The sequence below is a fragment of the Dryobates pubescens genome, chromosome 8 (assembly GCF_014839835.1).
Source record: "Dryobates pubescens isolate bDryPub1 chromosome 8, bDryPub1.pri, whole genome shotgun sequence".
NCBI lineage: Eukaryota > Metazoa > Chordata > Aves > Piciformes > Picidae > Dryobates > Dryobates pubescens.
The window spans coordinates 11788724-11809238 of record NC_071619.1 but is presented as its reverse complement, the minus strand read 5'-3'; the positions used below and the strand labels follow the sequence as shown (position 1 = coordinate 11809238).

At 54.9% G+C, this 20515-nt stretch overlaps 1 protein-coding gene across 2 annotated transcripts in view; it reads right to left on the bottom strand.

The window, feature by feature from the left end:
* SEMA4G (semaphorin 4G) overlaps positions 1–20515 on the bottom strand; it is a 32431-nt gene that overhangs the window by 8641 nt on the left and 3275 nt on the right. For both annotated transcript variants that reach the window (XR_008462359.1, XM_054163591.1), the window contains exon 3: positions 176–410. Coding sequence is in view for 1 of the 2 variants with exons in the window: in XM_054163591.1 (XP_054019566.1) it covers positions 176–296 (121 nt within the window). In the remaining variant the exon portion in view is untranslated. The remainder of the gene's footprint in view (positions 1–175; positions 411–20515) is intronic.

Below are 20515 nucleotides of genomic sequence, written 5' to 3'. Positions count from 1 at the left end.
TTCTCCAGGCTAAACAACCCCAGCTCCCTCAGCCGCTTGTATCTATCCCTGCTGTGCTCAGCCCCCACTCCAGACCGCGCTGGAGCTGGTAAAGGCTGCACGTGGTCACGATGCATCAAACCAGGTGCTGGCAAAACCACAAACCTCACCACCACCACAACCCACAAGGCCTTACCATCAAAGGTGACCGTTGTCCTGGGGGTGGCATCCAGGTCAGTGGTAGATGGGTAGCCCATGGCTGATGCCACCCCTGCCATGAAGAGAGCTGCCAGGAGATGGTCTGTGCCTCCGCTCATCTTCCCGCTCCTCTGGCAAGGGCAGCCGCCCAGCCCGCTGACACCAGGCCAGCACAGTCAATCCTCACGACAAGCTCCCCACTTCCCCAGGATGGGGCTGGCTGCAAAACCTTCCTGAAATGCAGAACACTGGGTCAGACACTCCCACTGTCCCCAGCACCACACGAGCAAGTCAGCTTGGGAAGGAGCTGGCTGTGCACATGCCTGGATGCTTGACCAGGCATGGCCTCAGACTAAGGACAGCTTCTGGGAAAAGCAAACCCTTGCTTGCCAGAAGGGAAACTGAGGCTGCATCCAGCACAGGGAGGGGATTCTGAGCTGAGCAACTCCCAACACAGCACCTCCCTGGCTCCATGTCCATGCCGCCAGAGCGGCAACAGTCATTTGCTGAGCATTGGTTTGGTTGCTTAGAGGTTCATTATACTCCAGGTCTGCCCTGGGCTCCTTCTACATTTTCTCCTGCAGCTCCCCCTGACCAAAGGACACACTTCAGCAGAGCCAGCTGATCCTCCACTGCATGTTCAACACCCAAAAAGTGGGCAAATTTGCCCCAGACAGTGGGGCTTGGGGCCAAGCCCTTCTTGCAGGTCTCTTGGCATGTTGGGGTACCCCAAACCCTGCTCCCCAGACTGGCTGCAGCATTAGGGGGCTGCTGGGAAGCCCATGGCTGCTTGTCTCCTGCCATGCAAGTCACTTATCTTGCCAGTTTTGCCCTTCCTGAAATGACAAGACCCCTGAGGAGAGAGGCATGGAGATGGATGCTACAGGCACGAAGCAATGTAGGGCAACGGGAGACAGATACAGGAGCTGCTTGGCATCTTCATCAAGTCCTCACAAGCAAGAACAGTTTCTCCCCCCACTGTCAGTGTTTTCCCATGAGATTTGAGTTTCTTTTTCATTCCCAACTGCCTTGAAGCTCAGCATCCACCTCAGCTCTTGTTTTCATTTTTACAGTCCCTCCTTAATAATCCCTCCCACCCCTCCTGGCAGCTTTGAGCAAAGACACTGTTTCATTTTGCAGGGGCTAAGGAGGAAGGAGGCACTGGGTATCTCCAGACAGACCTCCCCATAAAGTGACCAGTGCCTGTATCTTTGCTTAGACTGGAGTATTGTTATGAACATCAAATACCTGACCCTGCAGAGAAGCTGTTCAAACATGCTTGCTGCAGATGGTTTCCCTGAAGCAAATACCTCACAAGGTCTCAGGCAAAGGGGAGGTAAACCCAAAGTGAAATGCAAGTGAAAAGGGCTTTGGGGCTGAAAAGGAGAAGCAAGAGGCTGGATATGGTATCCAGCCATAGTCCTTAAGCTTCTATTAAACTGCTGTTTCCTTTGTGAGGGTTTGCACTCAGATTTGCACTGGCTGCTGCCCTGGAGCATCCCAGGAATGGAGTGGAAGGGAGACATCTCCTCCCAGCTCCATCCTGTCTTGCTGCCCCCCAGGCACCATCCCAGCACAGAGCACCTGTACAGCACCCAAACCCGGGAGTAGGCAGGGTGCTGCGCACAGGGCTGAGCTGCCAGGGAGCAGGGGACAGTAACCTGCAACATTCTCTCTCCAAAGAACTCCTATTCCTGGGACAAGCTCTGTCTGGACAGAGGGTCTGCCTGCGAGTGATGAGCCTGGCAGGGCAACGTGAGGCAAGTGTGGGGATGGAAGTCGATGGTACCGTGTCTAGCACAAGCCAAACCCACCAAGCTTTTCAGGCAAAACAAGTGGTGGGGTCACACCTGGAGCAGCAAAGCACCCTAAAGTGCTCCAGCCAGCCCTGTGCTGACACCTCTCCATCCTGACAGCAGCACCAGGGCCCCCCCAGCAGCTATGGGGACCCTTCCCCAGACTCCATGCAGAGCCATGAGCTGTAATCATGAACAAGCCATGGGAGCCGCAACGCACCCAGGCTGGGAAAGCAGAGGGGAGGAGAAACCTTACAACAAGGCAAACAATGATCTCTAATAAATGAGTAACAGCCCTGCGAGCTGTCTGCATGCTGCCAGGCATCCTCACCTTATCTGCCCAGAACAAACAAGCCCTGAACTTTGCCTGCTGCCCAGCTCCGGGCACGCCGGGGATTGGAGCCTGGAGCGCAGCCGGGCAGGGCTCACGCTGTGAGCCAGCCCCAGCTAACATTTAACCAGTGTGAGCACTGAGCCAGCACAGAGGGGAGAAAAATAAAGATAACAAATTAAGCTGTGTGGCTACACAGGGTTACTGGCCAGGTAAGGACAGAGGGTAGCAGCCTCCACTGCTGCCAGGGTTGAGCTTCTCTGCTTTTTCCAGGGAAGAAGCTACACCCATTTCCTTTGCCCGAGATCAGATGTAACTTTGTCCTAAAGGACATTTAATCAGTTAGCTGTAAAAGCCAGTTAATATTTTACTCGAAGGGAAGGGCTGCTTCAAGCTTCTCTATTTATTTTTAATTCATACCTAGAGTGGGGGAGAAAGAACAAGAAGGAACTGAAACCATCCTTGGCCCTGCACCAAACACCTCCAGACCCATCACTTCCCCCTTGTCAGGGTGCAAGTTCAAAGCTCTGGGCAAAGGCAAGGGCTGTGAGGGTCAGGGGGAGGAGGCAGACAAGGTTCTGATCCATGCAATCCACCAGTTGGGCTGGGGGTGGCTGAATTGCTCAAGCCCAGCACTTCCATGGGAAACAGGAAAAAGACAGGAGGGGAAATTCCACAGAGATTTTTCTTCAGGAGAGAGACACAAACAGGGGAGAGGAAGAGGCTGAAAAGCCACAGTAGTTGAAATGAAATCTGGAACTTCAGAGAAAAACCCCAGTCCCAGAACTGAGCTCCCAAGCCACTCAGCCCCTTACTTACTTCCCATTGCAGGGGGAGCTGACATTGGCCCTTAATTCAGCCCTAGCTCCTGCCCCATCCAGCACCACTGAGGAAGGGTAGTGGAGGCAAGATCTGGCTGTGGAGCTGATGGCCCTCCTGAGAGCTGGGCAAAGCCAGGAACCAGCCACTCTAACCACAGCACACAACATCCATGGGGGCCAAAGACCACTCTCCTACTCTGGTTCTTGGTGGTCCCGCGGGATGCAGCCGTGGCTCTCAGCATGGAGCCAGGCAAGCCCAACCCAGGCAGTGGGTCCCACTGGTGGGACAGGTTTGCCAATCCCTGGGGAATGGCAGGAAGGCAGCAGGGCGGCAGAGGCATGCGAGAGAGCGCAGGGGAGCGAGCGAGCCCCGGTCAGGTCTGACTGGGTTTACTGGGTCACGATGGAAGCTGTGCCAGCATGACTGTGCTGGCCTCAGCCTCCCACCGGCAGCCAGCCGGCCCAGCACACCCAAACAAGCTGGCTCAGTCGGCACCTCCTTAAAATCCCCATGACCAGCGTCTCTGGAGGCACAAAAAGCTTTTGATGAGTGAATTTCCCAGTGGCAGGTCTCACCAACCTGGATCCGGCCAAAGAAACCAGCCGAAGCTGCCACACCCCTCAACAGCCGCTGCACTGGCAGCTTCTGCTGGCTCTGGTGGCTCCTTCCTGCTGACCCGTGGTCCTCAATGCCATGAGGCAGCAAAACCTGGGAGCGAGAACTGACCACAAGCTGTGGTCCAGCTTGCTGCACTGGGCTGGAAAATATGGAGGGACCTCAGATGTATTCTCATGGGCCCCTCATTGCTGCTCCCTTGTCAGCACAGCCAAAATGATGCTGGATTTTTAATTTAAAGGGAACCTGGGAGAAAGAATGTGTGTGCCAGGTGAGAGCAGCCCTTCTCCAGCTCACCCCCAGCATCCATCCCAAACAGTGAAACACAGATCTGCAGAGCAGGATCAGATGTTACCCCATCCTGCCAGTCTGCGGACAGCTTGGGTTGCTCCCCCAAGCTCCAGTAAAGCCCAAGAAGGTTCCTGGAATGGCTGCCAGACCTTCCTCCCCTCCTCATGGGCTGGCCCTCTTGGCATCAGCATTATGCATTCCTATGAACAAGGACTGCTGGCTTCCCAATAGGGACCAGGATTTCCAGCAGGTCTCTTCTGGGTTACTGGGTTGCAAGACAGCCTTAGCAGAGCTCCTGGCAGGGACTGCAACAGGAGACACAGCTTACGCCTTGCCTTTCCGTGTCAGCCCAGCCCAGGCAGTCCAAACCCTGTGCAGTCAATTCAACTTATCAGGAGCAAGCCCAGCACATGACCCCCCCTGGCACCTCTGCTTCCCCTGCCATTCCCACTAGCCCAGCTCTATTTTACCCATTATGGGGACCCATGCAAGTGCCCTCAGGTTCAGTTGAAACAGCCCAACCAGCTCCTGTTGCAGATTGGGGAAAGTGCTTGCCACAGGGCTCAAAGCAAGGAGACCTCCCTGCTCCCAGGTGTGGGAATGAGCCAAGGAATTACAGAGGAAAAAAAAACATCAGGTGAGAGGTTAGCCTGGCCCCCTGCCTGGCTGCAAGCATAGCACATTTGGAGCCCCCTTTCCCCAGAGCTGGCAGACCTTGGGTGAGGAATTCAGTGAGATGCAAGAAGAGGAGCCAGGATGAAGGTTGCCAGGCAACTTTAATTCAGTCCTTGACGAACTTCCAGCACTTTGCTTCTGCTGCAGAGCTCAACCAGCAAACAGTAAAACATCAGGTCCACCTTAAACATGTGGTGTCCATCCATCTGTCTGCCCATCCAAGAGGCTTGCTCATGTCCCTGTGCCTGGGGTGCCCTGCAAGGCAATGAGCTCCCCGCAGCAGCAGCATCCCTGAAGGCCAGCCCAGGACGAGCTGCCCTTCCTGGCAGAGATTAGCAGGGGCAGGCTTTGACCCGTGGGACTGTGCTGGCGCTGCTGCAAGGGTATTTCTCAACCAGTCAGGATTTTTGTCAACAACAGCAAGAAAAAAATGCTAACATGCTGAAAGCCCTCTGGGAAGAGTGGATCTGTGCTGGGTTTGGGGGCTAGAGAAGAGGAGGGAAGGAGCACAGTGACCTCCCGGGAGACCCTTGATGAGTTTATTTTAGTTCCTTTCTTTAAACAAAACCACATTTGACCTCGAGATGCTTCACTGGACATGCATGAGAGCTTTGGTGATTCAGGAAGCAGATTTATCCCTCCCCAAATTTGGAATTCAGGCACAGCAGAAGGGAGGGAAAGCAGAGACACTAACTCCTCTCAAGGATCATCCCGCCCTGCTCCCACTGCAAAGCTCCCCCCCACCCCAGCACAGCCGCTGTGGAGCCAGGAGGCCAGGCAGCAGGCACCAGCAGGCCATGGGAAGAGGCTCTGAATTCCCCAAGCATGGCACAGCCCCCATCCACCGCTGGCAAAGCCCGAAACATCTGGCAGAGGAAAGCACCCAGCCCCGACCCCACCAGCGTCACAGCAGGGAGGAGGAGTGTGGAGGAGCAAAGTGATGGATGGGACAGTGGTGAGGCCAGTTAGGGACACAGGCTGGTTTAAGGGACACTAGTGCTGGTGGGAACTAGATATCTAAACATCCCTCAAAAGACAAGCTGATCCATTAGCAATAAAACTAACAACAGCTGAACTTCCAACAGATTTGCCTCAGTGGTCCCTTTCCAACACCATGCCTTTTTCTCTGTCACCCTACAGCATCCCACTGGGGGATACTGCCGGCTCGGAGAGGGATAGGGTCCAGCCATGGCATCCTCCTGCATGGTTGCAGGGACTGGGGCATTTTAAGCTTCTCCCCAGCTCCTCGTTATCTCTGTTCTTACAAGAACTTGCTCCTCTCCTCAGCCAGGCTGGGTCTGACATAAGACAGGAGGTTCAAAGGGGCTGACAGGCAGCTCATTGCCAAGTCCCCGGGAGAGCTTTCCCAACATTCTCATTCAAACCCACCCAAAAAAACCCAGCTGAAATAATAAGGAAAGCTGCTCTGGCCTGTGCCGTGGGCAGGCATCACCTGTCTATGGCTACCTGCCAGGCACAGCAGAGACCTCCTCTTCCGCAGCTCTCAGAGCACCACAAGCTGACGGCAAGAGCAAGGTGCCCAAGACAGCAGAACAGAGAGCTCCTCCACTCCTCCATATGGAAAACCCACCAATGCCAGACATCAGTCAAAACAGCTCCTTGCTCAGCTCCATTGCCCAAAAAGCCTTGATGAAAGCTGGCCTAGGAAGAAAGAGTGCAGGGCAGAGAGGCTGAAGGGCCAGCTTGCAGCTCAGCAGCAGGGCCAGGTATGCTAAGGGATACCCTGGCCTGCCCAGACCAGGCATTGCTGAGCAGGGCAGCAAATCTCCCCTTACAGCAGCAGCTCCCTGTGTGCTGGAGGCCATTTGGCTCTTGCAAGCTGGCAGCGAGGACACAATCCCCTTAAGTTTTCCCTCCCATCCAGCGCATCTTCCACTGTGGAAACCCCATGGCAGCAGCCCTGGGCTAAGCCCACAGCCCAGCACCTGAGAGCCCACCTGGGAGCTGCACAGGAACTGTGAAGTGAAACTGGAAGATGCTGAGATACAGTGGCCCAACCCTGACTTGAACTCATTGCCAGCTTAACCCCACATCCAGGTCACAGGGAGGCAGCCAAGCCTTGAGAAGTGGGGTGCAGAGCCCTGAGGCTCTGACCTCCTCCACGGTAGGGAAGATGCATGCTCGGTGCTAGCAACATCGTTCCCAAACATTTTTCCATCCTTTCCTGCCTCATTTGCAGCATGCCAGACTTCACCACTTGCTGGCAGGCCCTTGGGGGCTGGGACAGACAGACAGTCAACTGGACAGACAGCCCTCCACATCACAGCAAAGCTTCCCAGCGAGGGGGCATTTGCATCCATGTGGCTCAGCGCTGGATCCAATCTGCAATTCACCCTTCAAAGGCTTTGTGGACGATACACATTGTCTCCACAGCAGAAGCAGAAAAAATAACTGTAGAATTAAATTCCCAGGAACAATTAGAAAGAAAATGGGAAAAAGAAAAAAGAAAAAACAAATCCCAACCCTAAATTTCAGAGCCAGAAGATTTCAAGGCTTCTGAATTCATTTGCTCATCCCCATGGCTGCGCTGTGTTTTATTTCACTGGGCTCATACAATGCAAGACAAGGAATTAACTCGGGTGTTTGTTTAGAGCCGGTTTGTCTTCCAGGGTTTTTTGTTTTTCCAAAGCCAGGTTTGAGTTTCAAAGACGTTTCCTGGCAATGCCTGGACTTCCCACTGTCGGTGCACAGAGCACAGAGCTTCCCTGAGGGGAAACCAAGGCTCAGAAACCCTATACGACCTGGGGTCCCCTCGGAAACAGGGGCAAGAGCTGGAGCACACTACTCGGCTGGCTCGGTTGGAACGTGGAGCATTCCACCCCAAACCTGTCCCTTTCCCTTTTATTTATTCCACAGATAAACTGTTTTCTTTTCAAAAGCCCAGCAAAACCAGATGATGGGAGTGGTTTTATGGCTACCAGCTTTAACAATCTCTTCTTGTTTTCTTCACTTTACCTCCAACACCGCTTCAAATTTTGGGTCAAACTCAATCTGATATTCAGCTTCTTGTTCAAAACTGCACAGCACAAGGCAGAGGCACCTGGCCATTCCCACAGCCATTTGCATACCACAGGCTTTGCTCCCCAAAAATCAGTTCCCCCCCTTATTTGCATGGGCTGGGCTTCGCAACAGGCAAATGAGAGTGATCCATGAGGTAAGGAGAGGTGGGGTTGTACCTGGTGGGGAAGCTTTTAAGCAATGAGATAAGCACAAGTCAGAGCACAACATAACTCACCGAGCTGCATCCTGTCCCCTGCACCAGTGGGTAACACCACATCTGAAACCCTCAGTTTCCTTCATCTCTGAACAGCAAAGCTCAGGCCCCAGGAGCATGGAGGGGGGATGGGTTTGGGGATGATCTTGCTATGGCAAAGCCCTCTTGCTGGTAAATCGCCAGAAGCAGTGGCATGGCCAGGTGAGGGAGGATGACAGCGACTGCAGTGCTTCCTTCCTTTGAAGAGGAACAGGCACCCGTCCAGCCCCCATGGCAGCATCCAGTCACTGCCGGCATTCCCAGCAGAGGAATATACAAAGCAGTGGGTCCCTCCAGACCAGCCTCCTCCACCAAACCTCCCATCATATGAGCCACTTCCCAACAAGTCCCATCAAGATGCCAAGCGGGAGCCGCAGGCAAGCGCAGGGAGGGAAATTCCTCACACACGGCCAGGCAAGGCTGGCACAGCGTCTCCACCACACCCACTGCTGCCCTCCTGCATGGGGTGCTGGCATGGCCCCCCCCCCATCACCAGTCCTGCCAAATGCACCTGGATGTATTTTCCCAGACACACAACCTGCCAGATTTGCTGAATAAACCTCCCAGCTTCAGCAAACCTGCTGCATTCCTGGCGGGGAAAGTGGTAAAAGGTTCACATGGATGTTGGAAAAGGCAGGGGGGGGAAGAACAGACCTACGACACCAAGCTCTCATCTGCAGAAACCGAAAGGGTTGTTGGGGTTTTGTTGCTTTGGTTTTTTTTTTTCCCCCTCCGGTTGCAACACAAAACCAAAGTCGTGATGCAAATCTCTGCGTGCTGGGGGGCAGCTCTCTGCTCCGTGTGCCTCCGGGCAGAGCAAGCCCGGCCAAATCGAGATGAAGCAGAGACAAGACCTGCAGACGCACACACAGCACCGTTGCAGCCATCCCGCCTGGGTCTGGGGCTCAGGCAGGGGGCTTCAGCCTGCACCCGCCACGAAGCAAGGCAAAGCAGCTGGAGCCCACAGTGGCAGGCCCACTAACACAAAAAATGCCATCGTTATCACTAATAATTTCCCTGCCTCTGGGGGAATCTGCACTCCTCATCCATTTTGGGCAGTCTCTTTGTCTTTGGAGACTGTTTTTCTTGGCACTTGAAAAGCCCTTTCACGGTTCTCCCTCCCACTTCACACTCTCAGTTTTAAAGGACAGGCACAAGCCGCTGGCCTATCTCGGTACTCATGGGGAGGCAAAGAGAGCCCCAAATCCAGTGCTGCCTGGCTGCACCGCAGATCCCTTCTCACCCTTGCGTCACCAAGGAGATGCAGTTCAACCCAATGCAGACAAGCCCCCAGCACCAGCTGGCCCATTCCACCCGGGGGCATCCACAGCCCCCACTGCAATTCATCCCAGAGAGATGAATCCCAAGGAGCAAGGCTCAAACAAGCCACATGCCAAAGCACCCCATGCCTCCCGATGGGAAAGAGGGGAGTCAGGGATTACACTGTGCCACCTGGCATTGGGTTAGTACCTTGTCTCAGCCTGCTGAAACACCAGCTTCCCCCAGATAACACTGAGCCTCCCCAGATAATGCCAGCAGTCCCCATCCCTGCAGATCCCAAATGCCCTCAATCTGCTGGGGAAAGGAGGGGCTGTATCTAGCGTTCCCCCTGGAAGATGGTGCCATGTCTGGCTGCAATTCCCACCACTCTCCCCTCACGCCCTCAGCATGTACCCTGTCATTCCTGCCCAGAAAGCTACCCGCACTGCCACCAGATCTGCATATCCCCACCCCCTCTCCAGTTCATCACCCCTAAACCCTCACCTGCACCAGACCTTCCCTTACCCTCTCCATCCTGCCCCCATAGCTCTGCCCCCCATTTCCCCCCAAGGCATTGCTCCCTGGACTTTGACTCCAGCAGGTCAGACTCCTGCTCCTCCTTCTCTGGACCCAGCCTGTGCACCCTGCACCCCACCCTGCCTATGCATGCAGCACCTGCACCCCATACCCCAGACCCTGCCTGTGGACTCAGCATCCAGACACAGCACCCGAGTACCCAGACCCAGCGTTCCCAATCCTGCCTGTGGACCTGGACCGAGACTTAACATCCCAAATCCACCACACTCAATGCTGCCTGCGGATTCAGCACTCAGACCCAGCGCCCCCCGACCCTGCTCTGCAGACTCAGCACCCGGCTCGTGCCTGTGCATGCAGCACCCACACCTAGCACCCCAGGCCTGTGGACTCAGCACCCGGATCCAGCACCTCAGATACTGCAAACACAGACCCAGACCCAGCAAACCAGACTCTGCCATGGAACTCAACACCTAGATCCAGCACCCCAGATCTTGCCTGTGGATTCATCAGCCAGAACTTGACCCAGCATCCCAGGCTCTGCTTGAAGGACTCAACAATCAGAACCAGCTCTCCAACCCTTCCTGTGGATCCGGACCGAAACCCAGCACCCTAAATCCACCACCCCCGATCATTCAGCACTCAGATCTAGTACCACCGACCCTTCCTTGTGGACGCAGCTTCCAGCCCCCGCACCCAGATCCAGCTTTCCACATCCTGCCTGTGGACGCGGATCCGGACTCGGCACCTGGACCCAGCCCTCCCGGCCCTGCCTGTGGACTCGGGCGCAGCACGCGGCCGGCGGCTGTCCCCACTCGCGTCCCCTCGGCACTTGCCTGGCACGGTGCGGTGCGGCTCTGCTCTGCCCGGCGGCGCAAGCAGGTGCGGACGGTGCGGCGGAGCGCGGCGCGGTAACGGCGCACCCCTGGCGCAGCCCGGCTGTGCGCGGCCCCGCCGTGCCGTGCCGAGCTGAGCCGCGCTGTGCTCACTGTACCGCCCTCTGCCGGCCGCGCTGGTGCGCGCAGGCTGCGAGCCGAGGCCGGACGCAACCGGCCCCCCGGAGCCGCTCGGCCGCCGGCATGGGGCCCGCAGAGGAGGGCAGGGGCGGCAGGGAGCCGAGGAGCCGCGGCTGGGCCACTCCCGCGTGCGAGAGGCTTCCGCGACCAATGCAGGGAGGGAGGTGGAGACGTTTCCCTCCACCCCAGCCCACGGACGGTCAACGCCATAGCCACATGCAGTGTGCCTGGGAGGGGGCGGAGGGTTCGCTCAGCACGGGCAGTTCGGATTATACGGCCCCAGAAAAGCCTCTGGCAGAAGAACGTGCGTTCAATTCCGTTGCAAGGCCAGGCAGGCGAGAAGGGCTCATATCTTGGGCTCGTCACTATAACAAACGTGTTCCTGAATGCAGATAGCATCACCTCACTCTGCCAACGCAGCACACGCGGTGTCATCACACCAGAGCCATGCTGTCATCACACCACAGCCACCATGCCTGCTGAGACTCCTTTCTTCCCAAACCCACTCCAGCCCTTCACAGATGCATTGCACGCCTGACCAAGATGCCATGCCCCATCTTCTCCATCCTCCTCACATGCACATCCCCATTTAGTCTGTTTACACATGGTGAAAACTTGTTTGGAAACACAGGCAGGTAATGGTTTCTCTAGGGCCCGGTGAGAAGCCTTCTTTTGTTCTGGGTGGCTTCTGCGGCTCCTCCCCACAGGCAGGAGCTGCCAGGTTCAGGCCTGTGTTTGCTTTCCTTTCGCAAGCTTTCAATGCCTGGCCAGCCCTGCCTCCTCACCCGTCGCAGCGGCAGGCCTCCCGAAAGCAAAACCCTGAGCACTGTGTGTAATCGGCAGGTTGGATCTAGGGCAATTGGAAATCAGCTGCAGCGGGAGGTGCTGTACCTGCACACACTTGATTGCAGCTCCTGAAGCTGGCAGGGTGTCTGTGTGCTGCTAGCCTATAGTCACAAAGCCATGCGTTGCCCAGTCCCAGTTTTGGCACCCTTGGACACTGATTCGTCCCCTCCACTTCACAATGAACCCACACAAGGGGTGAGGTCTCCAGGAAGGGGACAAGGGCCTCCCTTATGCTATGCACTTTAGACCTGGACCCCAATGGCAGGACTAAGTGTTGAGCGGGTTCTGCTGAAGTTGCTGAGCACTGCCTGGCTATAGGGATCAGCCCCAGCTGAGTTCTCCCCCTCACCTGGAAATTTTAGGGTTGCTAAGGTGGTAGGGTCCTACTGTGGGGATCCTAGCTAAGGATGTCCCTGGTCACTGCAGGACAGTTGGACTAGATGACCTATAAAGGTCCCTTCCTAGCCAAAGTATTCTATGATTTTACACATGCTGTGGATGGGAGAGAGAGGCTTGAATCCACCCAGTCCCCACACAATGGCTGGTCTCAGCCAAGCAGGGACCAGTCTGGGTGCTTCTGTGGATGTGGTGGCTCCTGTCATCCTCATGCACACTCACCAAGCAGCCACCATCCCCTTGCCTGTCACGAGATGCCACAGCCTGTTCATTGTCCCTTCTCCCAGGGACCCCAGGAGAGCAGAGCAGAGATGCCACCCACCTCTCCCAGTCCTCCTGCCCTTACTTGCTGTACACTCCAGAGATTAATTACCATTTCCTCCTGTCCTTGGGCTAAACCTCAGCGTCTCCTCCACACCTCACAGTGCCTCACCTTGCCTCTCCACCCACCCTGCGGAAGTGGGATACCCACGCACTGGGAGCTGGGCTCACCCACAGCCTTGCCTGGCCAGACCCAGAGTGCTGCATGGGCAACAGGAGGGCAGGCTAAGATAGCAGGGACTGCCCATGAAGCAGGGGTGGTTTTGGTCATCCAGGGATGAAAGGTTTAGGTGCTGCAAGGCAGTCAGTACCCCGCATCCCTTCTAAATCCTATCCCCTACCTTAGCAGAGGCGCAGATGGAGGGTGCAGGGCCACTTATAGGGAGAGCTGGTCCACATGTGAGAGGGTGCCAGTGCTGACAGAGTTCTCCCCAAGGCTCTGTCCCTGTCCAGGGCGCTGCATCCCACAGCAATACTCCCTGCCAGCGCAGGCAGGCAGGCACCCACCCACGTGGCTGCAAGCTGAACACAGCACAAATCGGAGCTTCATTAGCTCCTGGCCCCACAGTGGGGTAATTAGTGCATGAGCAAAGAGCAAGCAGAGCCTCACACTGCCTATTTACAGGCCTGAGCTTGTGAGGCTTTAATTAATTAACACAAAACATCGGCAGCTGGAAACATCTATTTTCAGAGCCTTTGCTGGCTGCTGCCCCCGTGAGATTGGCTGAAGGAATTGAGGGCCCCATGAGGTTGAAGGCCAGGGCCTTGCTCTTATTTCCCTGGCTCTCCCATGAGCCAGAGTGGGTGGGAGCTGAACCATAGCCACCCCACTCTGGTGCCTGCATCCCTTTGCTCTGCAGAACAGTGCTGCTGAGCTGATAGGTCTTGCTTGTGCTCCAGCCTCAGCCCAGAGCCAGCAAGCACTGGAAGGGTTATTTCCTATTGCAGCAGCCCTTCTCCCAGCCCATGGAACAGCCTGAAGCAGGGGGTCCTTTGAGTGCCACAGCACCTTGGCAAACTGCTCTCCCCACAGCCACACAAGGAGATTTTATCCCTACTGCTCTCTCCCCATTGATCCAAACAGCTTTTAGGAAAAAGAGATGTTTTAGTGCCCTGATCACCAGCCCAGAGACTGGTTTCATTGTCACTTAAACACCACGTCTCAGAGAGAGAGCAGGGCAGAGCAGGCTTGTCCCATGTCACAGACTCATCCACACAAGGTTCAGCTGGCTTTTGCCTGTGCTAGCAGTTGTCTGTCACAGCATAGGCCTGTCACTCTGGCACACAGCAATGCCAGGTGGATGCCCATGATGCCCATGCTCAACTGGTATGTTTAGGTTCACCCTACCTACAGAAGCAGGTAGAAATACCCCTAGACAGGCTCTTTTCCCCCTCTGATGCTCAAGAAGCCAGGGCAGAGACACAGCAGCTCTCGTGTTTCAGTTGGCACTGTACCCCTATCCCAGCTGGCATCCCAGATGATGTGAGGAATTATAACAGGGCCATAGCGCCGTAAAATATTGATGGGATTAGCACGGATCAGCTCTCCCAGTGCACATGCCATGCTCACCCCCAGCCTGGGAGCCAGTGAGCTGCGTGCACTCAGGTTGCAGCTCAGTGCCCAGGGCTACAGCGCTGCCAGGTGCTCCCTGCTAAACCCCCAGCCAGAGACATTTCTCCAGCCACCGCCAGCTTGCAGCCTTCGTGGAGAGACAAGAGGGGCTGTGCTGCAGCAGAAGACATGCATTAAAGACATGCATTAAGCTGCTTAATGCACAACCCCACTGTGCCTCAGGCTCTGCTGGGGATGAAGCATTGTCTGATTTGGTTGTAGCTCAGCACACACTGCCACCCTGGGCCCCAAGGGCCCCCCAGCCTGTTTGCAGCCCCAAAACATGACAGCTCACGGGCTTCATCCTCTCCCTCCCCTTTGCCTCCTCTCAAGTTCAACATGTGTGACCAGGACCATAGAGGATGCCCCATGCATGGGTGTGTCCCAGGTGATTAGTGGGATGCCCTCACCTTCCACGCTCCCTGTGTGCCCCTGCTCCTGCTACTAGGAAGCAGGTTTAGCTAGGAAGAGAGTTTAGTTGTGGAACACAGCAACTTAAATGCAAACAGCTTAGCAGGACGGACTAGCAAGCAACATTAAATTTGAAATACACTGGCAGGAGCCATCACAGCAGCAGCACATTGTGAAGCCCCTAGTTTTAGGGTTGCAGCACTGATGGGGTGTTGGTACCTATCAAATCCATGGGACTGAGCAGGATCTTTGGTAGGAAATTGCTTCCTGGGGCAGGTCTGGCTCCTTCCTGGCAACACCTGCAGCCTGCCTATACCCTACCAAACAGGTACAGATAAGAGTGAGATAAAATCCCAGCGTCTGGGGCTTGGTTCGCGACCTGAGGAGCAGCAGGCAGGCAACTGTTTCAAACTGCTCTTCAGACTGGTTTGAAAGCCAGCTGGGAGTTACAAAATCATGGCACTCCAGCAGCTGGGGTTTTATGAAAGCCACAAAAGAGTTGTGAAACTCACATTCGAGCTGTGCCAGCCCACACGGTGCCGAGGGGCGTGTTACAGCCTCAAAACCACCAGCGGAAAACCAGGTACCTTTCCCTTTCACCACGAGAAAGCAACAACAGGGAAACTGCCCTTCATTCAGGCCCCTCTGTCCCTCAGCTACCCTGTGAGACTGGCATGGCTGCTTTCCTTGCCTCCCTGCAAGACAGGCACAGCAGAGAGCACACCAGCCTCGTCCACACCGTGGGGTCGGCTCCACTGCTCCATCGCACTGCTCCCCTCTGCCCACCACAGGGTCGGCTTGCTGAGGCTTGGGGTCGGCAGTGCTGTGCGAGGCAGAGGACCAGACAAGAACTGCTGGCAGTGCCTGGAGCCTGTGGGGCTCCACAGCAGCTGAGTGCATGGTGGCCAGGCTTGGCTTTGTTTGCTGATGGCATCATGGACTCATCAAGCCAAGTGTGATGCTCCACAGATTAGCCCCAGGAAAAAAATAATATTGCAGAGGGCACATAGCATAAAAGGGCTCAGGAGCCTTCGAGTCACTGAGCAAACTTTCCAAACCACTGTTTCTTTGGGCTGAGAGCCAGCAAGGAAAATTACAATTGCAGAAAAGTTTGTCTGAGAAAGTTGTTATGATCTGGAAAAAGGCAGGGGCAGACCAGAAGGCAGCTGAAGAGCCAGGCTGTGCTGCAGCCACGCCAGCCTGGAGCTCAGTTTTGGATAGGGACAGGACTTTTCCCCCTGCTCAGGAGAGCAGCAGAGTTGCTGTCCCGAGCTCCTGCAAGCTCAGATGCTGTATTTCTCCCCTGTAAGCGTTTGGCAGTGGAAATCAGGATGTTTTGCCCAGGGCCATTTGTTGATGAAGGCTGCCAGGTGCCGGCAGCCCCAGCCGCAGAGCTAAGCATGATGCCAAGGTGGATTTTCTCAGGGGAGAAGCAGCTGAGTCACAGCAGCCTTCGATCTGTTCCCACAAGCCTGACTGCAAGAGCCGCGCAGGAGTTCACAGAGGACAGGCACTTGCACGGGAGCTGGCGGCGCTTGCTTTGCTCCTTTGCAAGCCCATAGAAAGCATCTCCCTGGCTCGGGAGCTCTAGGCAGTGCACCTGTGGGGAGGGGCTGCGAGACTGCGGGAGGTCAGGGTCCTGACCTGCCTTTCAACTGGGCAGGGCTGCTTCAGGATGCTCCTGCCACACAGGGGCAAGTGCCAGAAGCCACGGGGAATCCCGTGGGACAGGTGAAAGTGGCATTTTGGGGCTTGACACGATGTCTTGTCCTGGCTCTGGGGCAGGAGCAAGACCAAGGTGGCTGCAGGTGGGGAAGGGGCAGAGCCACAGATCCAGCCCCTGGAGAATCATAGAATGGTTTAGGTTGGAAGAGACCTTACTGATCACCTACTCCAATCTCCTTGTCATGGGCAGGAATGCCTCTCACCTGGACGTGGTTGCTCAAGTCCTCATCCAGTCTGGCCTTGAACACTTCCAGGGAGGGGACAGCTCAAATGTCTCTGGCAGCCTGTTCCAGAATCTCAGAAGCCTCATACAGAAGAACTTCTTCCGAAGACCCAGTCCAAACATAGTCTTCCTCAGCTTAAAATCATTTGGCCAAGAGGGCCAATGGCATCCTGGCCTGCATCAGGAACAGTGTGGCCAGCAGGAGCAGGGAGGTCATTCTGCCCCTGTACACTGCACTGGTTAGGCCACACCTCGAGTCCTGTGTCCAGTTCTGGGCCCCTCAGTTTAGGAAGGAGGTTGACTTGCTGGAACAAGTCCAGAGAAGGGCAACAAAGTTGGTGAGGGGTTTGGAACATAAGCCCTACGAGGAGAGTCTGAGGGAGCTGGGGTTGCTTAGCCTGGAGAAGAGGAGACTCAGGGGTGACCTTATCATTCTCTACAACTACCTGAAGGGAGGTTGTAGACAGGTGGATGTTGGTCTCTTCTCCCAGGCAGCCAGCACCAGAACAAGAGGACACAGTCTCAGGCTGTGCCAGGGGAGGTTTAGGTTGGATGTGAGGAAGAAGTTCAATACAGAGAGAGTGATTGCCCATTGGAATGGGCTGCCTGGGGAGGTGGTGGAGTCGCCATCATTGAAGGTGTTCAGGAGGAGACTTGATGGGGTGCTTGGTGCCATGGGTTAGTTGTTTAGGTGGGTTGAATTGGTTGAGGGGTTGGACACGATGATCTTGAAGGTCTCTTCCAACCTGGTTTATTCTATGTATTCTATGGTATGCTATGTATTTCTTCTTGTCCTGTTGCTGGACACCCTTATGAAAAGTCCCTCTCCAGTCTCCCTGTAGGTTCCCTTCACGTATTGGAAAGCATCTATAAGGTCCCCCCAGGGCCTTCTCTTCTCCAGGCTGAACAATCCCAGCTCCCTCAGCCTGTCCTTACAGCAGAGGTACTCCAGCCCTTGGATCATCTTTTTGGTGCTCCTCTGGACTCACTCCAACACTTATGTATCCTTCTTAAGATGGGGACACCAGACCTGGACACAGTATTCAAGGTGGGGTCTCAAAGAGCAGTGTAAAGGGAAAGAATCATCTCCCTTGACACCCCTCTTGATGCCACCTAGGATAGTTTGCCTTCTGGCCTGCATGAGCACACTGCTGGCTCATGTTGAGCTTCTCATCAATCTGGATGGACACCAGCTACCTCTCTGCCCATCATCCCAGCTCCTCTCAGTAAAAGCAGATGGGTTCCTCAGGGAGCATCTCTCTGGAACTGGGCCACAGCAGCCTGTGTTTTCCCCTGGGTGGCTGGTGTGTCCCTGCCACACAGTTGCACAGGGACTGGGTCAACACCAGTGGCTTTCAAGAGCTGCCATTTTGGATAAGCTAACCCCCACCAACCAGACCTAAAGCCAGAGGGTGTAATGTCCCCCACCATCCACTCTCTGGGCCAAGCCACCAGCCAGGATCTGCATCCCCATGGCCATCTGAGTTCCCATGCCCTAGCAACTCTCCTCAGCCTGGCCTGCTCCAGCCTGAAGCTTGGCTGACTCACAGGCAGCCTGCTTCTCCTACCCAGGCACTGAACCCCAACGCTGCCATCGCTGCCAACAAAGAAGAAACAACCCGAGCAGCACAGTAAATAACCCCTGTATACAGGCAGAGCACTGGCAAGCAGAGCCGAGTGCATCCATCACTCAACGGGTTTTCTTCAGCTCTGACACTTTGATAGGGGTGAGGGGGTGGGGGAAGGAGAGTAGCTTCCAAAATTTATGAGGTTGGATTTAAAAATATACCTCCTGGAAGCGCTGCAAAACTGAGCGATGGCAAAGGCGAGCGGCTTAAAAGCTGCCTTCAGGGAAGGCTGTGAAAGCTCTGCCTGCCTTGGGAGGGGGCATCTGAGGGACCTGCGTGGTTGGTACTGCAAACTGTGTCCCTGCTGGGATTGTCACAGCCCTCCGTGCCGTGCATTGCAAATGAAATGCAAGGTAGGGGGAGCAAATGACAGGTTAAAATCCCTCCAGCCCTGTGGTAATGTCATCCTTAGTGCAGAGAGGATCTGACTCTCACCTCCAGTCTCCTGGAGTTCTTCCTCTGCATCCTTGACCTTCCTATTGCTCCACACATAGCCAGCTCTCAGCCCTGTTTGGAAATAGATTCCCTTATGCCAAAAACCACCCCCTCCTCCCCCTCCCCCCCCCAAAAAAAAACCCCAACAGAAAAAAACCCCAACCAACAAAACAAAACAAAAAAGCTTGGAGCTGTAAATTTAGCTGACAGCATCTCTACCCCAGGGAACCACATATCAAATAATAAAGCCAAAAGAGTGTTAGGAAGAACAACCATGATATCCGAGTCCTTGGCTTTTACAGATGGACCAGCCCCCAGCAGGGTGCCACAGCTGAACGAACAGCTGAAAGACGTTACCTGGGCATTCAAAACACCTAGAAGTAATTTAGCCTGACTGACAACGATGCTCAAAGAAAAGTTATTTGTCTGCTGAGATAAAATGAGCTGTTTCAAGCTTGCCTTTTGTTGCAGTTTCCTTTTAAGCTCAGAAAGGACCGAAAAACGCTGAACTAACAGGCTTGCAGACCGAGCTCGGGAGCTGCAGCAGCGGCACAGCGCAGGGAGCATCCCTGTGAGCTGCCCTGATTCCCTCTGCCGTCACGCTCCCACCCCCTCTGGAAGGATGCTCAGAACGGACCGGGAAGATGATCCCCAGGGCCACTGCCGCATCTCTGCTGAGTTGCAGTGCTATTTAGGATGATGGTTTTGCCATGGAAACATCTCCCTCCTAACAACCGATCTATCAGCAGGTCCCAAAAGCAGCCTGACATTCACTGCATGGTAATTTTCGCTTCCCTGGGAGGAGGCCAGATTCTTACCTTTCCCATGCTTTTATTTTCTTTCTTTCCCTTCCCCCCCCCCCTTCTCTCTCTCTCTCTCTCTTTTTTTTAACCAAACTACTGGGTTAACTCATCAAAAGCATAGCATGAGCCCAAGGTTCCTCTAAAACCCCCTCATAAGCAGATTATTTTTTGTTTGGTGGGCTCTTTAGATACACAGAGCACTTCAAATGCCCACTGCTAAATATTTCAGGTGAAACACAACTCAGTTCTAAGTGTAGCCAACCTTGCTCCACAGCCCTGAAATTTCTCTGCAGCCTTTGGGAACTGATTTGCTCCTTGCTGGTGCCTTCTCCCCATACTGTTCAGATGAATGACTGTATTCCAAAACGTGATTGTGTTTTGTTGTTGGGTTTTTTTTCCCCCTCCTCCTATGTAATCAGATTTTGGAAAGCTGCAGTGAGATGCCTTACAAGCAGTTTTTTGTCCTCAGGTGTTTTCCAAGTGGGCTGCATCCATCACCTCCTGATGCTTTAGCACATCTCTGTACAAATGGTACATCAAGAGTCAGCTGAATTGCTTTGATTCATGTTCCTGCATATCCATATAGCTAATTTAGCTTTATTAAAAACAAAAAGAAGAAAAGGGAGGTATTAAAAAGGCCAGTGTGAAGGCCAGCAGAGTGAGTGCCCCGAAGGGCTGGGCTAATGAGCTGCATGGGCGCTGCCGTCCGAGCACCCAGGCTGGCTGGAGCCAGCTGCTGCTGTTCCAGCAGGGCTGACTCAGTCCTCCATTGGGCAGGACCCGGCTGCAGGGCCCTGCACCCCTCTTTTGAGCAGTCCCTACACTCCAGGGTTTTTAGTGAACTCCCTTGCTCCGGCTACCTCTGCTGGGTGTTTTTCCAGGGGAGTAGGGAGGGTGTGTAGGACCTGCGTGTGTGGGGTTTGGGTCAGTCCCCACGTCCAGCCCGAGCCGCTTCCCTGCGCCTCAGGCAGAAGGTGGAACAGGAACGGGGATCAATCGATCTGCCCTTGCACCGCAGGCGAAGGCCACCCCTTCGCCTCCCAGCGCCGGACAAGCGGCGCTGCCTCCTCCTCCGCTCGAGCCAGCAATGTCACCGAGCTGCTCCCTGGCAAGGACACTTCCGAGGCAAGGGAGCGGGGATTTGTCAGACAGCCGTCACGATCGCTTATTCTCGTCATTTCTGACCCTCAGGGTAAGGAGAACATCAGAGCACTGCAGGCACAAAACAACAAGCTTTGTAGGTCATATCAGTGTGCAAAGTACCATTAGGAACCACAGCACGAAGCATGAATAATGCTTTCTTTATTCCACCGGATACCTCAAC